This window comes from Fragaria vesca, linkage group LG2 (assembly GCF_000184155.1).
Source record: "Fragaria vesca subsp. vesca linkage group LG2, FraVesHawaii_1.0, whole genome shotgun sequence".
In the NCBI taxonomy this organism is placed as follows: Eukaryota; Viridiplantae; Streptophyta; class Magnoliopsida; order Rosales; family Rosaceae; genus Fragaria; species Fragaria vesca.
In genome coordinates, this window is record NC_020492.1 from 12,147,439 (window position 1) to 12,164,466 (window position 17,028).

The window sequence follows — 17,028 nt, forward strand, 5'->3', positions numbered from 1 at the left end:
GGCTATCCAGTCTTTTTGGCACTCGTTGATTTTGCATCCTAGCTATGTGTTATTCTTTTTTCCACAGTTGCGTCCCTATTTGATAATTAGCAGCATCTAACTGAACCTCTGAACTTGAAGCAAATACAGCTAGCTGAAAAGAACATAAATTACCTCAAAGCCGTATTAGAGGCATATAAGGACTTGCAATACCACTTGCTTCTTTTAGAACTTTCTTGCGGTCACAGCAAGACAAAGAAGAAAGTTCATACTTGAAAGCTGACCATTGTGGCGCTACATGTTTCTATCAAAAGCTCACAAAGATAGGCATATCAAGTATTATTTTCTCTATCAAAAAAATAAAAAAGGTATTATTCTCGTCATAGACCCTACCAAAGTTCCTGTCTTTCAAAATATCCCACCTCCAAAACTTCATAATATCCTTCTTCCAAAAGAATACAATCCCTTCAAAATATCCCACGTCTAATTACAGAAGGATTCCAGTATTTCATTGTTTCAGACTTTGGTCTTTTTTTTTCTTTTTCTTTTTTTTTGTTAAGCTAAAATAAGGAAAAGAACAAGAAAGAGAGGCCTCTAGGGGGAGACCAAAATCGAAACCTCTCATGTGAAAACAGATTGGTCAATAACCAAATGAAAGCCAATGCTAAGAAGGAAATCAAAAGTTTCCACAATCTGTCCTTATCTTTTCTCTAGTGAGAGAAGCTCTCCCCTCTCTCTAGAAACTCCATCTCAGCTGCTCCCTCCTCCCCCCTCTCCGGTCCAGAACCTTGACTTGAGAGCAGGGGGAGTATTCTCTGCTTTAAGCAGTCTCTCTGCCTTGGTAATGGCAGGTATGGTTTGTTTTTTCCATTCAAGTTCCATTCTCTCCCAGATCCAAACTCCCAACCTTGCTTAATCTTCAAATTTCGATTTACCCACCCCCTACCCTCTTCCTCAACTTCACAGATCTCAAACTCTTCATGGATAAGATGCACATCCTCCTCAGTTTGGTTCATTTTCACCGATTGCTCGCTGAGTTCTTCGAGCTCTATCGTTAGCATCTGGAGTGGACCTTTTAACGGGGTTATCCCGTCATCGCGCTTAAATCCGATGGCCTCGGTAGCGCAACAAGGGACTGCTTGCTGTCCCTTCGGATCCTTCCTCGCTGCAGATCGGATCGTTCTTTTTACCTCTTTTCCTTTTTATTTTATTTTGGTTACTATCTTTGAGGATGTTTCGTATGGATTTGCGATTTGTGTTGTGGAGTTTGTTGGTTGGGTTGGGTACTGCTGTGTTTCAACGAGACTGGTTTGGTTGGCTTCAAAGCCGTCGCCAGCGGATCGGGTGACGGTCCTATGTCACCCTCGGAAGACGTCTCTGTGTCAACCTATTGCTGATCGATCTGCTCCTTGGCTGAAGTTTGTAGGATATGTAGGATATGTTTGTATGTTGTTGTTATTTCTGTTGCTTTCGATCCATTTAGGATCTTGTGGTTGATTTTGTTTCTAGTTTGAATAAAAATCCTACCATTGACCAAAAAAAAAAAAAAAAAAAAAAAAAAAGTTTAACCACAATCTATGCTGCAGAAATCTACGCGGGCATAAATCAAAGATTCAGCTTCAAAGTTGAATCAGAATTTTTTAGAGAGCTTAATTTTTGAACCAAAAAGAAGTTGAATAATAATTTTCACACAACCCGATGAGAGGACTTGAATTAAAAAACAACTTATTGGCAAGAGCAGGCCTTTCTTAAAGATTTGCTAGCTGGGAAATGAGAAAAGGTCGCCATTAGAGAACAATTGGCCAGAGATGAAGAAAATAAGATTTGGCAATGCATGCATCAAATAGAAGTACCAATCAGAGTTGTAACAAGATTTAAGGGGGCTTTGATGCAAAACCAAAGAGACAAAAAAAACAGTGTGCAAAGAAAAATATCCCAACATAAAGCCGAAATGTCAATTACGTCTTAAGGGAAAATAAAATAAAATGTTTTGATGAAAGCGTTGGTCGGAAGTTCTACAGAAAATATCTAGTCAAAAATTCTTAACATTTTTTCGTGTCATGCGTCCAGTGTATATCATAGAAAAATCTACGGCCATCACTGATTAACTAAAATTCGATCTATACATTTTAATGTAGCAATTTATGTACGTTAGAAACAGTTTAAACCGTTCAGTTTCATCTGGCATGGTATAAGTTACATTCACAGAAGTACGTTAAAATGGTGGTGTTGTAATTTTCAGTCGTGGATGTAATCAAAAAAGAAATAATTGAAACCAATTGAAGAGCAGCAGTAAGGCCAAGTCGTCCACAGTTTGTCCACAATCTAACAAAACGAAGCCAGTCCCACACGTAAATCAATTGCTCGAATATCCCATCAAAATTCATATATATATGCTGTGTGCTACGACCGCAGATCCAAGAGGTTGCCTATGCGACACAAACTGATTTTGTTGTATCCTCCTTCAAACCACATGCAGCAGTTGCCGTTGTTGAAAGCAAAACCACTAGCTAGCAACGAAGAAAACCAAACCTCATCATCATCCACGCCTCTATAAGAACCATTTTCCTATTACCTTGGCTTTCCTCATTACGCCCTCAAGTGTAAGAGAGAAAATTTACAAACGCCGAGAAAGATTTTAAGAGATTAGCTAGTCTATATATACTTTGAGTTATAGTAATGTCTGCAGTGATGGAGGGATGGGTGAGCGAGCTGGGGAAGCTGAAGGAGAAGGTTGGGGCCAAGAAGCGGTTTCTGTGGTCGTCGAAAAAGGCGAAGCATAGCGAAGGAGGAGATGAGGGTAAGGTTGATCAGCAGCAACAACCAGCTGTAGCTGCTGCAGCTCATGAAGGAGCTGGGGTGATGGAGAGTGCTGTTAGAAAAGAGAGGAGGAACTCTTCTACGCTTTCTGAGGCCACTGTTTGTTTGCTCATGGACCGTTTTGTTCCTTGGTGATGATATTCGGCTATTGTACGTGTGTGTGTGTTGTATCTAGTCCATCTAGTTAATCTAGTCTTGAATATGTACATTTTCTGTGAGGTTACTTCTGTTTTATGAATCTCTGGTTCTGAAATTGAGAATTGTTTTAGTAGTGTCAAAATGAAGTTTGGTAAAATGGATCGATGCAAAAAATTCATGGTGGACACACCTGCATGATCTTCTTCCCTGGTATATATATATATAGCTGAGTCCTGCCATTAATAGGCCAGCATGGTTTTTGCTAGCTAGTTACTCCGGCGGTCCGGCCAACACCTATCCGGCTACTCCAAGTACGTTCTCATCTGTTAGAGATTTTAGTAAGAAGAAAATAATTCATCAAAAGGATTAATATACTACAAGTTAGGAATGATCGATCAATCAATAAGTTAGCTAGTTTTTCTTTTTCTACTTCTCACTCAATACTTGGGTGCTTCGGGCCTCCAAGTTGTCTTCTTGATGTGCTTTCATGGAAGTACTTAGCCTTCTAGTTTTATTGGAGTTGTCATTTCCAAAGGGTTTCAAAAGATAGTTTGCTTTGCCTATGCAAAATGTGAGAGCGAGTGAAGATGTCATTTCCATGTCAAATAAGTCTCGTGAGTTTGAGGAGTTTTACATATCTATTATTACCAATTGAGCACTACACATGGATTCAACCACTCGGTTGGAGATGCTCCTTGTGTTTGGTGTGAATACGAAATTTGGAAACAAGATCAAACAACAGAAGCTAACCCGGAGATAAATATCAAGTTAACAAGTACCTTGGAGCTGTTTCTGTAACTGGAAACATGCTTACGAATCACTCCTTCAATCGTTGCTGTTTTGTTTTCATTTTCTATTTGGCTGGATCTGCTAATGCAACTGATTCATCAACCAAAGCGCGTTAGCACAGCTGAGACATGAATATATTCATATCTGGGATCTGCAGAACAGTCTGGTATTACTCTTCACATTCCATTTTCGCTGCAGGTCTAGGGATTTTAACTTTATATATATAGTCTTTTATAGAGTTTGGTGGAACAGTCTGCGATGTGGGAAAATTAGGACATGAAATTCTGTCCAGTTTCCTGTGTTAAATCTATCAGCATCCTGCATCCACAAAACTTCAAAGTAGTAAAACCTGAAACAGAAAAGAATCTGGCCTCTGTATTTCTTCTTATATATCTGTTTACATGTATACATATAAACAATTTGCACATCAGTAATGAATGTAATGCCTTACTTAGGAGTTAGGAGCCACTTTTGTGGTCAGACATTAAACTGTAGAACTGGCATCAATGCTAGCCGAAGAGAACTCATTAATTAATCTGGGTACCTCTTCTTCACATCTTAGAATCTCTCTAGCATATCTGAGAGCTTCATCTACAGTATCAGGCTCTAATGCAGTGACTAGGGAGACAAACAACTTTCTATCTGTTTGACTATGAAATAGTTTTTTGAACTTCATTGCAATATACTGAAAGGCTCGGTGAGCCAACGTAGGGTTATTAGTGTTATTATCACTACTGCTGGGATTATGACTAGTTGCTGGATTGAAGTCATGAAACCATTCGCATCGAGTGAGAGGGACATGCTCAATCTTTTCTTCAAGCAGATCAAACATGTTGAGTACCAGAAGGAAGTGTTTCTGATCAAAAGCTGGATGAGCTACAATGCTTTCAAACAGCTGCTTACTTGCCATCATCTTGTTTATGGATACCCCACTAATATCTTCACAAAACTCATCGTAGTCTGTCAATGCAACACAAAATACGACCATATCAACATCTTCAAACATCTCCAGCAACTTGCAACTTCCTCCAAGGCTATGCACTCTAATGAGTTGATACCTGTGGTGTACCAAAAATGTCAAAGCATATTTTGAAACCCTTCCAGATGATTCTAAGCAATATTAAAGAAGCAGCCCTTTCTAGTGCTAAGGAACCAAAGAAGGCCTCAATATTGCTTTTTTTCATTTTCAGATATACAAGGACAGTCCAACACTTAAAATTAAGACCATATCTTGATAGATGAATTTGAACTGATATCCCGTGGACTTTCAATTAACTTACTGATGATTTAGCATTGACAAAGTCACAAAACTAGCTTTCCATTTCTGTGATTTCCTTTAACTGGTAAAGCATACCATTCACTCTTTTACTAACTATTCTGCAAGAACTATAGAAGTTTTCATCCTTAGCTATGTATAGTCTAGATGCATAATCCCAGAATTAATATATCTATAGTGCTTAGCAATTTTTATCCATACAATGCATGTCAGCAGTAAATCTCATCAGCAACACTGACCAAGAGGTTTGCCCACTTAATGAACAAAAATAATTTTCTCAAACATCTAGTTAATATTTTAATTAATGCATAAATCGGCAACACTAACCTCTGCAAAGGATTATGCTGATAGAAAGGGTCCAGATCGTTACGTTCAGATGATCTAGTAAATGAAAATTCTATGGTAGTAAGGCTGTTGGATGAGGTGATTCCCTCTGCGTACAATATGTCCATGTCTGTGGGCTCAAAATCGGTCCTTGAAATTTCAACAGCCTGTCAGAACCATAGTTAATTCAGTACAAAGAATATTGTAAGATGATCACATGTTATCCACATTCCATTTTCAGATATAGCGAATGGCAATATTACTAATCTGGGTTCGGGAATAGGTGAAAGAAGCAGCTGGAAACAGAAACGAAACGAAGCCCATCCCCATTTGTCTGTTTACTAATTGTTAGAAATGAATCTACAGTAGTTTGATTACAGAATGTTCTGGTAAAAAGAAAATATAAGTCATATCTTCCTACGATGTTGGTGTGGTCTGGGATAATTCAATAAAAATAAAAGTCAGTGTAGCTTTGGTATAATCATGAGATTCTGGTGCATCATATAATTAAAAAGTTTGATGATCAGAGGTCAAAGAGATTAAAAAAGGACACAAAAGGGAAAATTAAGCGCAGGCAGTTTAACTGTAGAATGTGAATTGGCTGAAGCTAGAGGAATCACAAAGCGTGATCTCACCCGATTAAGAAAATAACTAGCTTGTCTGGGTAGCATTTCTATTTCATCCCTTCGGTTGTATGTGGCTTGAATAGCTGGATCCTTCCACAACTCCTCAACAGATGGTGCATATTCACGAGTAGCCGCAGGAAATATGGCTTCCAAAGTACCTGATATCTTAATATTTAGTAGCCAATCTGCAAAAGATTTCAGTCTAGGGCCAATGGCATATGTTGTTTTACTGTCCAGCTGACTTGTAATTCCTGTTGTCAATCAAACAATTTCAGACACGACTATTTAGTGAAATACTGATGGTAATAAACCGATAGACATGTTAACAATCTTAGAGCTGTTTAATTTCTTATTTGCAAGCCAAACACCGAAAAGGGAAACGTAATAACAATAAAAAATATATAAACAAACATCAACTTCAAAGAAAATCAATTTGTACCCAAAAAGAAGCACTAGGTATCACAAGGAGCAAGATATTTTATTCCAATACATTTTGGTATTGAGCCTTTACAGCAATCTGGAAAACTATCAATTGAGCTTGGTATTGTCAAAGACTCAAAGGTGGGGTAATCAGTAGACCCTACAATGTAAAATTACTCCTAAAGCTGATTCTTATTACATTCTTCAACTAGGAAACAATTATCTAAAGGGATACTTCATATCACTCGAAAAATAAGAATAAAAAATAAAAATAAGCATCAAAACAAAACAAAAAAATTTGTTTTCAACTAGTATAATGGAGAGAAAGCATGAGACAGGTAGCTATGGAACCATGGGATCAAAGGGTTTAGGATATTATTGGTCACAGTAAATTGGATGTACAAACGCGCAAAAGGTATACTAAGAAGTAAAAACTATAATAATCTGTCCAGTGTATTAAAATGGAAAGCTACAGAAAATTTAGACAGTATCTTCCAGAATGAAATTTGAATTTCAGGCTTGATTGCACATTTGCACCTTCGCTGGTCTCTAGTCAAAGTTAATTTTTAAACTTTTCTAAAGAGGGATATACAGATACTTTCTTCTCTTTACCAACAAAATTAAATTTGGTTTGATGTTATAAAGAATTAAGGTATAAGAGTCATATGCTTTATATTTAGTCATGCACTGCTATCCCTATTCCATAACATAATTATTATTGATTGACAAGAAAAATCACAGATCGGTCACTCATTGGAGTGAAGAAAGAAGGTGGAATCAACTTTATTGTACCTGAAGGAGCCCGTTCATCTCGAAGATCTCCTTTTCTGTTCTCAACCAATAAACTTTCTTCTTCAAACCATTCACGTCCCTCAAGCAGTATACCAAGATAACTGTACAATCTGCTTTGGATCATGAACTTAATATTTTGGCGCTCATCTCCAGAAAAAGGAACATTATACAAAAACTTCGCCTACAATACACAAATACTTGGGGTCAAGAAAGTTTGACGTACTAATTAAAAATATATATATATATACACATATATACATATATATTGGATTACAAGTAGCACTGTTATACGTTGAACATTACATTACCAATTGGTAATACCATAGCATGACTATCACACTTTTCTTTCCAATTGTTTGTAGATCGAAATCGAGAAGCAAAAAGCAGACAAGAGTTGGTTTCTAATAGACATAGGGATCAGTTTGTAATAGAAAAATAATCTGCTCTGTATAAAAGAAGAACGAATTCATCTTTAGTGTGGTTCGTTTTTTCTCTTATATGCATACATACACATATATAAGTTAGTTGTTCTTCTGTTTGAGTTGGCTATCTTTGTGCATTATGACTTTGATGGTTGGTAAAAAGTTTTGAGCAAAAGCTGACTGCAACTGATACGAAGGACCAAGAGAACTACGTTGATATTACATAATACTGCAAAAGAGAAAAGCATACATGCTACATACATGCTACATACATACTAAATCAATACATCTACATATAAGCATGTGTGTGTGTTCTCCAACATGTTCGTAAACACATACAAAGCATTGCCAAAACTAGCTAGTGCTCAACTTCTACAGTTAACTTTTTCTCATCTAAGCTTGTCTACCACAAATACGTGTGTCGATGAAACTATGCAACAGGATACGCACCAATAAAGATATGAACTTAACAACATTTAGAGATGTAATCATATTCTGTAAACATACACTTTACCTGTTTAAATATAGTGCTTGAGCCAGATTTATGATACCCAAATAAAATAAGTTTCTTAAGCAGTTTCTCTTCAATAAAGTTTCTGTCTTCTTCTGCAGGAGGAGGATTTTTAGATGCAGTAGGAATTGGCACAGACAATAGAGTACAAACCAGCTTCATTTTCTGCAAGGAAATACTTCACAGTTAAGGGGTGTTTGATGCATTAAAATTGACTACTTAGCAAAAAAAAATATATAAAAAAATCATAATCATTGCATATATAAATGCATACATACCCTGTCCCATATCTTTCCCTTTACGTTTTTCATTCCCTCTTCCAGATAGGATCCGTCTGCTTCCACCCAATAGTTAAGATTTCCTTCACATGGCACTCCTGCCATCTGCATGAAATTAAACAAAATGACATCAATGGAATGCAAGGTTTCAAAGCATATCATACCAATGAACTTAAGCAAAGTTGAGTATACCAACCTGCAGCATGAAGACCTCAAACTTGGTGATCCTTCGATTGTTTATCATTATTTGTGTGTCCCCGTTACTAGCACTTTGCTTCAAATGGCCCCCAACATTCAGCTGGGGGCTTATAACTTGGCAAGGCCTAAGACCATCCTGTTCAATCAAATCAGCAGCAATTATCCCATTGTGATCCAATTTGCAACAACATAGATGTCTAATAGAAACATGTTACAAATGTAAAAATCATGAGCTGAGTTCAAATTTTACCTTTCCCCAAAAACCAGACACATTATCATACCAATAAGCTCCTGGTTTTAGCTTCTTTGGGGGGTTTCTGCAACCTTGCAATCTAGCTAGCTCTTCTTGAGTAAGAGACTCGCCGTTCACGAAAACAAGATCGCCTGGCAGTTGATTTGCCTGGCATGATATCTCAGCTTTCATGACCGCATCAGCTAGCGCCTTACCCAGAAGCCGCCTGAGCATCCTAGAACACTTGCCCATACTCCCTCGCCTCGACTCATCAATCTTATAACGAGTGCAAGTAACACATTTCCTTCCTTCTGGCATTGCCCCCATTGCCCTCAGCACACATTCACAGCAATACTTTGCACCACAAACAATGCACACCTCCTTCTCAGTGAACTTGTTCCCTTTCCCACATCGATAACACGACCCCTTCTTCCCATTCCTCTCCACCCTAGGCCTCACGTCCACACTCTCCTCCTCATCAGAGGCATTGAACTCTTCCACCTCTACAACCACGTCATTCGAATCCGGATCACGAAAAGTCACAATCGATGGCCTTTTCACATGGTGAGGAACAATCTCATCCACACCACCCTCCTCTCTACCAGAGAAAACCTCAGAGGAAACACTTCTCGAGCTCAAACCAGACTCTGATGATCCCCAACCACCTTCCCCACCATATCCAGCTAATTCACCAGAGCTTCCAGCTTCATTACACACACCCTTCTCTCTTTTCAAATCAACAATCACCTTTGCTTCGTCCCCAAGCTTACACTCTAAACTGCCCTTGGATTTCGCAATGGGCTGGATAATCGGGAGTGACAGATTCTGCAACAGACACGCCGAAGAAACCGGAGCTGCGGTCGGGATGTGATCAATGTCGACCGGAAACGCACGTGGGATTTCATAACCCACCGGAGGACCTTGGTACTCAACTGCAAATGAGTACTCCAACTCCGCGCTCAAATCTTCGACATCAAAAGCATCGCCTTTTGAAGACACAACAGCATTCATCACCTTTCTCATAACCTCAGCAGCAGCCATGATGAAGTTGCCAGACTTCAGCTCAATCCCGAAACCACCGCAACCTCACAAACCCATGAACCAAAGCCAGTGTTTCCGCAAAACCAAGAACAAAGACTTGAACTTGTCGCGAACCCAACAGAGGAATACCTCCCAGTTGCTGAGGTCCGTCCAAGAGAATGAGACAAAAGAGGAGAAATGCGAGCCTTTGTTTCGCGGGTGTGAAGACGCGGACTGAGGAGGAGAAGACTTGGACGACTTGCCATTTTCTAGGTAGTAATTGCTTGGAATTCCTGAGATGAGAAGACGAGAAGAAAGTGTTGGCACTTAGAAAGTCAACGCGGAATGAGTATTCGGCTGCGGGATGTTATTCTCTGGAAATCGAACTAATGTGTTGCTTTGACTCGTTGCTCCGTTTTGAAGCATTCAAGGGTATTACAGTCACGAGAGAGAAGAGAATGGTGATTGGTGAGGGTGCCGGGTGCCGGGTGCTATGGGTAGAATACTAGAATTGGGTGCAGCACGGAAGAGTGTTGGAATTGCTGGTGTTAAATGGATATTTTCACCCGTGTAATTATTTTGAGGGAGAATGGAGTCAAACGCCTGTCATTAATCAACATTTTTAGCTAAATCAAGGTTGAAAGTCACGAACGACCCTCATTTACATTCAATGCGTAAGAAAAAGATGTTAAACGACCAAACTAATCTAATAACTTATTGTCAAAAAAAAAAACTAATCTAATAACCAAAAAGCTGCCCAAAATAAAAGTAAACCATACTACCGACATGTGCCGATCGCACTCGCATTATTCATTAACCAAAAAAACCTACAAGAAAATAAGACTCAACAAAACAAAACGACTTGATAGCTAACGATATTACATAATCCCAAAACAGTTAACTTGCAAGCTTGGGGCCTAGTGACCCTCATGGTGTACCCCTCCCCTCCTAAGTCAACTAAAGTTCTAAAACTAGATAATGTTGAAGACTGCTACTTCGCCCCATAGCTACCAGCAGCCCAAATCCAACTCTAGGCTACAAAACCAGCCCAGACCGAGCAGGCCTAGCTGACTCCGGCCCACCTACCTCAAGATCCAACCCTAGCCACAAAACTCGTCTTTTGCCGCCACCACCTCTCTCAAGCTAAACCAGTGTCGAAGCCATCTAGAAGACCACCCTTGCAGCCTCCTCAGCAACTTCGGCACCACCCCAATCCTCCGGTGGTCAGATCAACCCTTTGTTTACTAATTTACCGAATTGAATTGGTGCAGTTGATTGATTGCCTTTGCTATAGTTTTGTTGTAGTTGATTGATTGCCTTTTGTTATGGCTTTGCAAGGAACTGAGCACAAAGCGAATCGCATATTCAAAAAGCTCATATCTTTTTGTGGTTTTCATTGCCAATGAAAAGAAACATGTCATATTTTAATCTTTGTATTTTTTCTATTGGTGTTAGTGAACCCAAGTTTTGTACACGTTGGTCGATTTACTGGGTGTTGTTGTGGGGATAAAATTGTGTAGATTCCGTAGGAGTTGTTCTAATTTCTGGATTGGCATAATAAATTAGGAATATGGAATCGAGAGGGCTTAGATGGAATTGAGAAGCTTAAGAACAGTGAAGGGAACGGTGTAATTTGTGAAAAAGATGGAGTTGGATTTGCAGAAGCCATAAGCCGCTTCTGGGAACTAGGATCTATACTTTGAGCTTTCGAGCCGAAGAACTATCTTGAAATCGGGGACTAGACCTGGACCGGCCAGGACCGGACATTTTTCATAAAAGAATCGGTAAAAAGACCGGCCCGTCCTGTTCAGGTCGGTGTGCCGGTCTTTTTTCTCTGCTACGGGCTTTAAGCCTAGTCCTAATCATACAAATGTTCTTCTTTTCAAATTCCAAAATGCATGTTATGCAACCGTTAATTTAAAAGTCTTCATTCGGTGCTTATTATAGAAACCTCATGAGAACATATTTAGCACACTCTATATTGGCGGAGCCATTTTATAGAGCGAGTTTAGTTATTTATCAATTTTACTAGCTCAAGCGGATTAGTAAGTGGCTAGCCATTTTAACTTTTAGCTATCTCGTTCTCTAAATATAGCTAGCGAGATAAGATTCTCTATAATTTATGTTAATTCAATGCAATTCTGTTTAAGTCAATTTATGTGATATTAAAACACATTTAAATTAATTTTTCTTTATTTAATCAAGAATATAAATCAAACTTAAGTTGAAATAGAGAGTACTGGTGTAAAGGAAAAACTTAAACATATGGCATGCGGTTGGGGATGGTTGACCATTATTTTTGAGAGAGAGAGAGAGAGAGAGAGAGAGAGAGAGAGAGAGAGAGAGAGAGAGAGAGGAGGAGGAGGAGAGAGTAGTTAGTTACGTTTAGTTTAGTTAAGTTAGTAGTAGTAGTACGTACGTACGTACGTACGTACGTACGTACGTACGTACGTACGTAACGTACGTAACGTAACGTAACGTACGTACGTACGTACGTACGTACGTACGTAACGAACGTAACGTAACGTAACGTTACGTACGTAACGTAACGTACTAACGTACGTACGTAACGTAAGTTACGTTAAGTAACGTACGTACGTACGTTACGTTAGTTACGTTACGTACGTAACGTAACGTTAACGTAACGTTAACGTAACGTAACGTACGTAACGTACGTACGTAACGTAACGTACGTAAGTACGTACGTACGTTAACGTAACGTAAGTAGTAGTAGTAGTAGTACGTAACGTACGTACGTACGTACGTACGTACGTTACCGTACGTAGTAACGTAACGTAACGTTACGTTAACGTACGTTACCGTTACCGTTAACGTTTAACGTTTAACGTTAACGTTTAACGTTAACGTTACGTAACGTAACGTAACGTTAACGTTAACGGTAACGTAACGTAACGAACGTACGTAACGTAAGTAACGTAACGTAACGTTAGTAGACANANATGNNGNGNAGNTANTNANAGATNATGAATAGNGTANNNGAGAGAGAGGGAGGGAGAGATTATATTCTTCTTTTTTTCTTTTAAGGGAAATGGATAACTCCGTTGGCCGAGTAGCCCATCCATGTGGCGAAACGCCAAAACTTCCAATTGGGTAGAAGCCTACCTGGTCAAAGAGGAGATATAATCCAATAGAAGCACATAAAGCTCTAATTTGAACACACACACAAAAAAAGAAAACAAAATGCTAAACCAAAGTCCGAAAAGGCAAGCAATTAAAAACTAAAAGTAGAAAATAAAACCCTCTAATAATATATAACCCTAGGACGAAACAGCAATCTTGACAAGTTTAGACGCCTAAGACCCATATGGCGTACATTTCTACTTGTCAAAACGGTAAACATCTTCGACCAAGTAGCAATATAGGTTTTGAGGTGCACTCTTACAAAATCCTAACACAAGCTAAGCCCAACATGCGAGATTAAAAGGAAAAGAGGGCATCAAAAGCCCGACCCACAGACCTATTACAACAGTCCAAAAGGTTAGACCCAAAGGCCCATATCTCTCTATCCTCTCTCCCACCAAGACTTGATCGGCGACGGAGCTTCTAAAGGAGCCTTCAACCGCCAATCACTCTGGTAGCTTTCTAACGAGACCAAATAACTGTTGCCACAAAGTAGTCTCAAAACCGTATATTATGGTCAAACCTGACTTGAAGACTGCTACTTCACGAAAACCGCTACTTTTTCATTGGTCGACTTCCACAAACTCATGCAACCGTCAAATCACCATCGTCGACACATTACCCACGCTCTGACAATAACGCCCTAAGAAATACACAAACAAATCTGCGTTGTCCACCAAGCAAACACCGCCGATGACAACTTTAGAAGACACCCTACACCCCTACGTAGGCAGAGAACCAGTGGTGTCACTCCGAAAAAAGAGGAAACGGCTCTTGCTCCGAAGATATGAGTATTCAGTGTTTTTTCTTGTTTTGGCCTTTATGCGAGTATGATCAGAATAATTTTCTTGTTAGATTGAATCAAGATTAAAATTTGGTGTTCTTTAATTTATTACACTGCATACTTGTTGAATGAAGAGGAAGCATCGAAATAGAAATGAAGTTGATTACAAAAAAAAAATAATAATCCCTTATAATACAAAAGTCATAGGGTTTTGTTTTTGATAGTTTTGGATTTTCATAAAATTATGACTTGTCCTTTTCAAAGAAAAAAAAAATATTATGATGTGTTTTGTGAAAATTATTTATCACTAAGAAATCGAAACAATACCAATTGGTCTAGTGATATAGTCTCCTCTTTATAAGTGGGAGGTTATGAGTTTAACTCACGATAGACTCGTTGTAACATTTGAGTTGTATATCCAATCAAAAAAAAAAAATCAAAACAATACCAACATCTCTCTAAGGAATGAACTCGGATCCTCTTCTCATATGAAAGAATCTCATATTGCCTCATGAAATCATCTGGTCAATCCATTCTTAATGTACGGTTATGATTTTATGTACGGCTATTATTTTATGATGTCAACATGAAGAATTTTTTATCTAGCTTATTATGAAGAACTCTTGACACATTAATTTATGATATTTTAATAGAATAAATCTTGACATATAATACAGATAATTCAATAATAGTTGTATAAAGTCATCTTATGCTAGCTTGACAACACTAGTTGACTTTCAAGTCTATAAAACATTAAAACTTTTGTGGTGTGTCATATTAATCAACACCAATTTAAATCCAACCTTCTACTCTAGGTATGTTTATATTATATATAATATATGGCATGTAGTTGGGGATGGCATTATTTTTGTTTTCTCTTATGAAAAACTTAATTATTTTATATAATTCGCATCGGATAAAGGCGAATAAAAATTTTTCTCTTTATGTTTGAAAGAATGCGAGCAATTTAATAGTGGGTTGAATTTTGTTAATTATGTGATAATGACTCCTTTATACGAAAGACTTGTTGTGTAGTTGATAAAACATTACATGAAAATTACGATTTTTATGATTTTGTGTATATGGGGCGGAATACTTATATGAATCAATGTTATTATCAAACTATGACTTTCCTTCAGTCTTATAATTCAGTTAATGTTTTTCCTCCAAGGTTACATAGACGACTATCTTCAATTAAATGGCATCCTCTAGATCCGGGTTTTGTAAAAGTAAATTTTGATGCTTCGGTGACTAACATACTTCTCATATTGGTTTTATGTTTAGAGATCATCATGGTAATCCTCTTCTTGCCGTTGCTAAAAAGCTTGGGGATACAAGTGTTTTAATTACGGAAGCCACTGCTTTATGAAATGGGTTGCAATCAGCGTGTTTGCAGAATCAGAGAAAGCTTGAAGGTGATAACAAAGTTCTCATGGGTAAGGCGACTGTTCCTTGATGTCTACAATCACTCATAGAAGACATAAGATGGCTATCCTCCTCTCTACAATGTTGTATATTTAGGCATGTTCATAGAGAAGAAAATTTTGTAGCTGATAGAATTGCGGTTTTAGGTCATGCATCTTATTTTTCTGGTATCTGGTTTTATTGCCTTCCTCATTCTATGTCCCCATTGTTCCATTTGAATCAGCTGGGAAGGGGAGTTGATAGAGATTTTGTTCTATAGTTTGTATGTTTTCTTTCAGTAATCGAAAAAAATACACAAAATCATGGATCCGCCATTGCTTCAAATATTGAGACGAGTGACAATAAAGATTAATGTCTTCGAAGCAGTCTATTCACTTCCGATAATGATCTCTTAGATGCTAGCTTAATGTCAAAATATATATGTCTGTTAGGAATTGCATACTTCCTTTCGACAAAGATGTCTGATTGCAAATGAAATGAGATAAAAATCTAGCTCTCTTCTAAATCTTTCGGTAATGGACTTTTATGTAGTTAATCTGATTGGGTTTCTTATTACACCACGTTAGAAGGAAATTATTTCAAGGTGAGAACTATCATCTTTAATTTAAACAAGAAGTTTACAACTGATTAACCTTTTCATCAAGAAGTTTACAACTGATTAACTCAAATTAAGATACATAATTATAGTAATCTCTGTTGCCACATAACAATCTCCATGTAGAATTGGCTCAAATAATTTGCAAGTTATGTATACTACTGGTTAACTCTTAAATCTGGTTCACTTTTTGGCACCATGCATATCTTCAAGTCAATGGATCTTATTTACAAACCTTTTTTTTTATATAAAGCAAATAACGGATTAGGCAAAATTATTATTTTCTCGGAGGTAGACGATGTAGGGAGCTAGTCCCACTCTCAAGCCTAAAGGCGAAAGGTCTACCCTACTCAGGGAACCCAACCCCCTTCCCTTTATTCGAAATTATTTATATATTAATAAAAATAGAAATACAAATGTAATTTTGGGAGTAAAAACACCCCACTAAGAATAGATTACAGCCCAAACTAAAGACCTGACAAAACAAATTAAATCTATAAACTGCCAAATTGCCACTCCAACTTACTGGCGCAACATATTGAACCACCACAATGGAACACGTGATTATGCAAAGGTGCCTAGCATTAATAAAGAATGTCTATAAAAATGAAAACCCAAAGCATCAATACGCAAGTAATAAGGACCAACCTCAGGTGGATGAATTGCATGCCAAATGCGGGAGGAGGTACCCAACCCCAAATTAGCAAATCTATCGGCAACAGAATTTCCTTCGAGAAGAACATGTGAGCATGTGAAAGAGATATGTTGAATGCGAGCCAAACAATTGTACCAAGCAATACGTAAAGGCCAAGGGGGTACAAAAGAAGAGGAGGAAAGGCATTGAAGTACAGTTGTAGAGTCACTCTCCAACCAAAGTTGATGCCAACCACAGTGAAAAGCAAACTCGACTTTAATAATAACACCGAAAACTTCAGAGAAGAAAGTCATTTGAGTCCCCAAACCCTTACAATAACCACCAATAAAACAACCAAAGTTGTCTCTAAAAAGTCCATCATAAGCCGTAAGCCCGGGGTTGCTAAACCATCAGTATTAAACTTGAGCCAAAGATAAAGAGGATGATGCCACAACACAATTCGTGGAGCAGTTCGATGTTTGACAACTGGAGTCACACTTAATCTTGATAGAAACTTTAGAGTCTAGAATACCATTGACAAAACCAGGTGCATGCGGAGCTATAAAACGAATCCAAGCCATAATCGATCGAAAAACCCGCATAAGAGAGGGTTTCTTATTTTCA

At 38.1% G+C, this 17,028-nt stretch overlaps 1 protein-coding gene across 1 annotated transcript; it reads right to left on the reverse strand.

Annotated features, from left to right (window-relative positions):
• Nucleotides 1-4,083: 4,083 nt before the first annotated feature.
• LOC101303868 lies at nucleotides 4,084-9,903 on the reverse strand. Its single transcript, XM_004290348.1, has 8 exons — nucleotides 8,824-9,903; nucleotides 8,572-8,709; nucleotides 8,376-8,480; nucleotides 8,101-8,262; nucleotides 7,165-7,345; nucleotides 5,962-6,203; nucleotides 5,330-5,493; nucleotides 4,084-4,784 (listed from the first exon to the last, which is right to left on the reverse strand). The coding sequence occupies exons 1-8, from the start codon at nucleotides 9,844-9,846 to the stop codon at nucleotides 4,211-4,213; spliced, it is 2,589 nt and encodes an 862-aa protein (XP_004290396.1). The 5' UTR covers nucleotides 9,847-9,903; the 3' UTR covers nucleotides 4,084-4,210.
• Nucleotides 9,904-17,028: the final 7,125 nt, after the last annotated feature.

Bases quoted from the DNA above. Each gene is read 5' to 3' on its own strand.
- LOC101303868 (XM_004290348.1), bottom strand. From the start codon at position 9,846: ATGGCTGCTGCTGAGGTTATGAGAAAGGTGATGAATGCTGTTGTGTCT. The intron at 5,494-5,961 runs GTGAGATCACGC...TGGTTCTGACAG, and splicing joins CTAGTTATTTTCTTAATCGG to GCTGTTGAAATTTCAAGGAC. The intron at 4,785-5,329 runs GTTAGTGTTGCC...GGTACACCACAG, and splicing joins CAGCATAATCCTTTGCAGAG to GTATCAACTCATTAGAGTGC.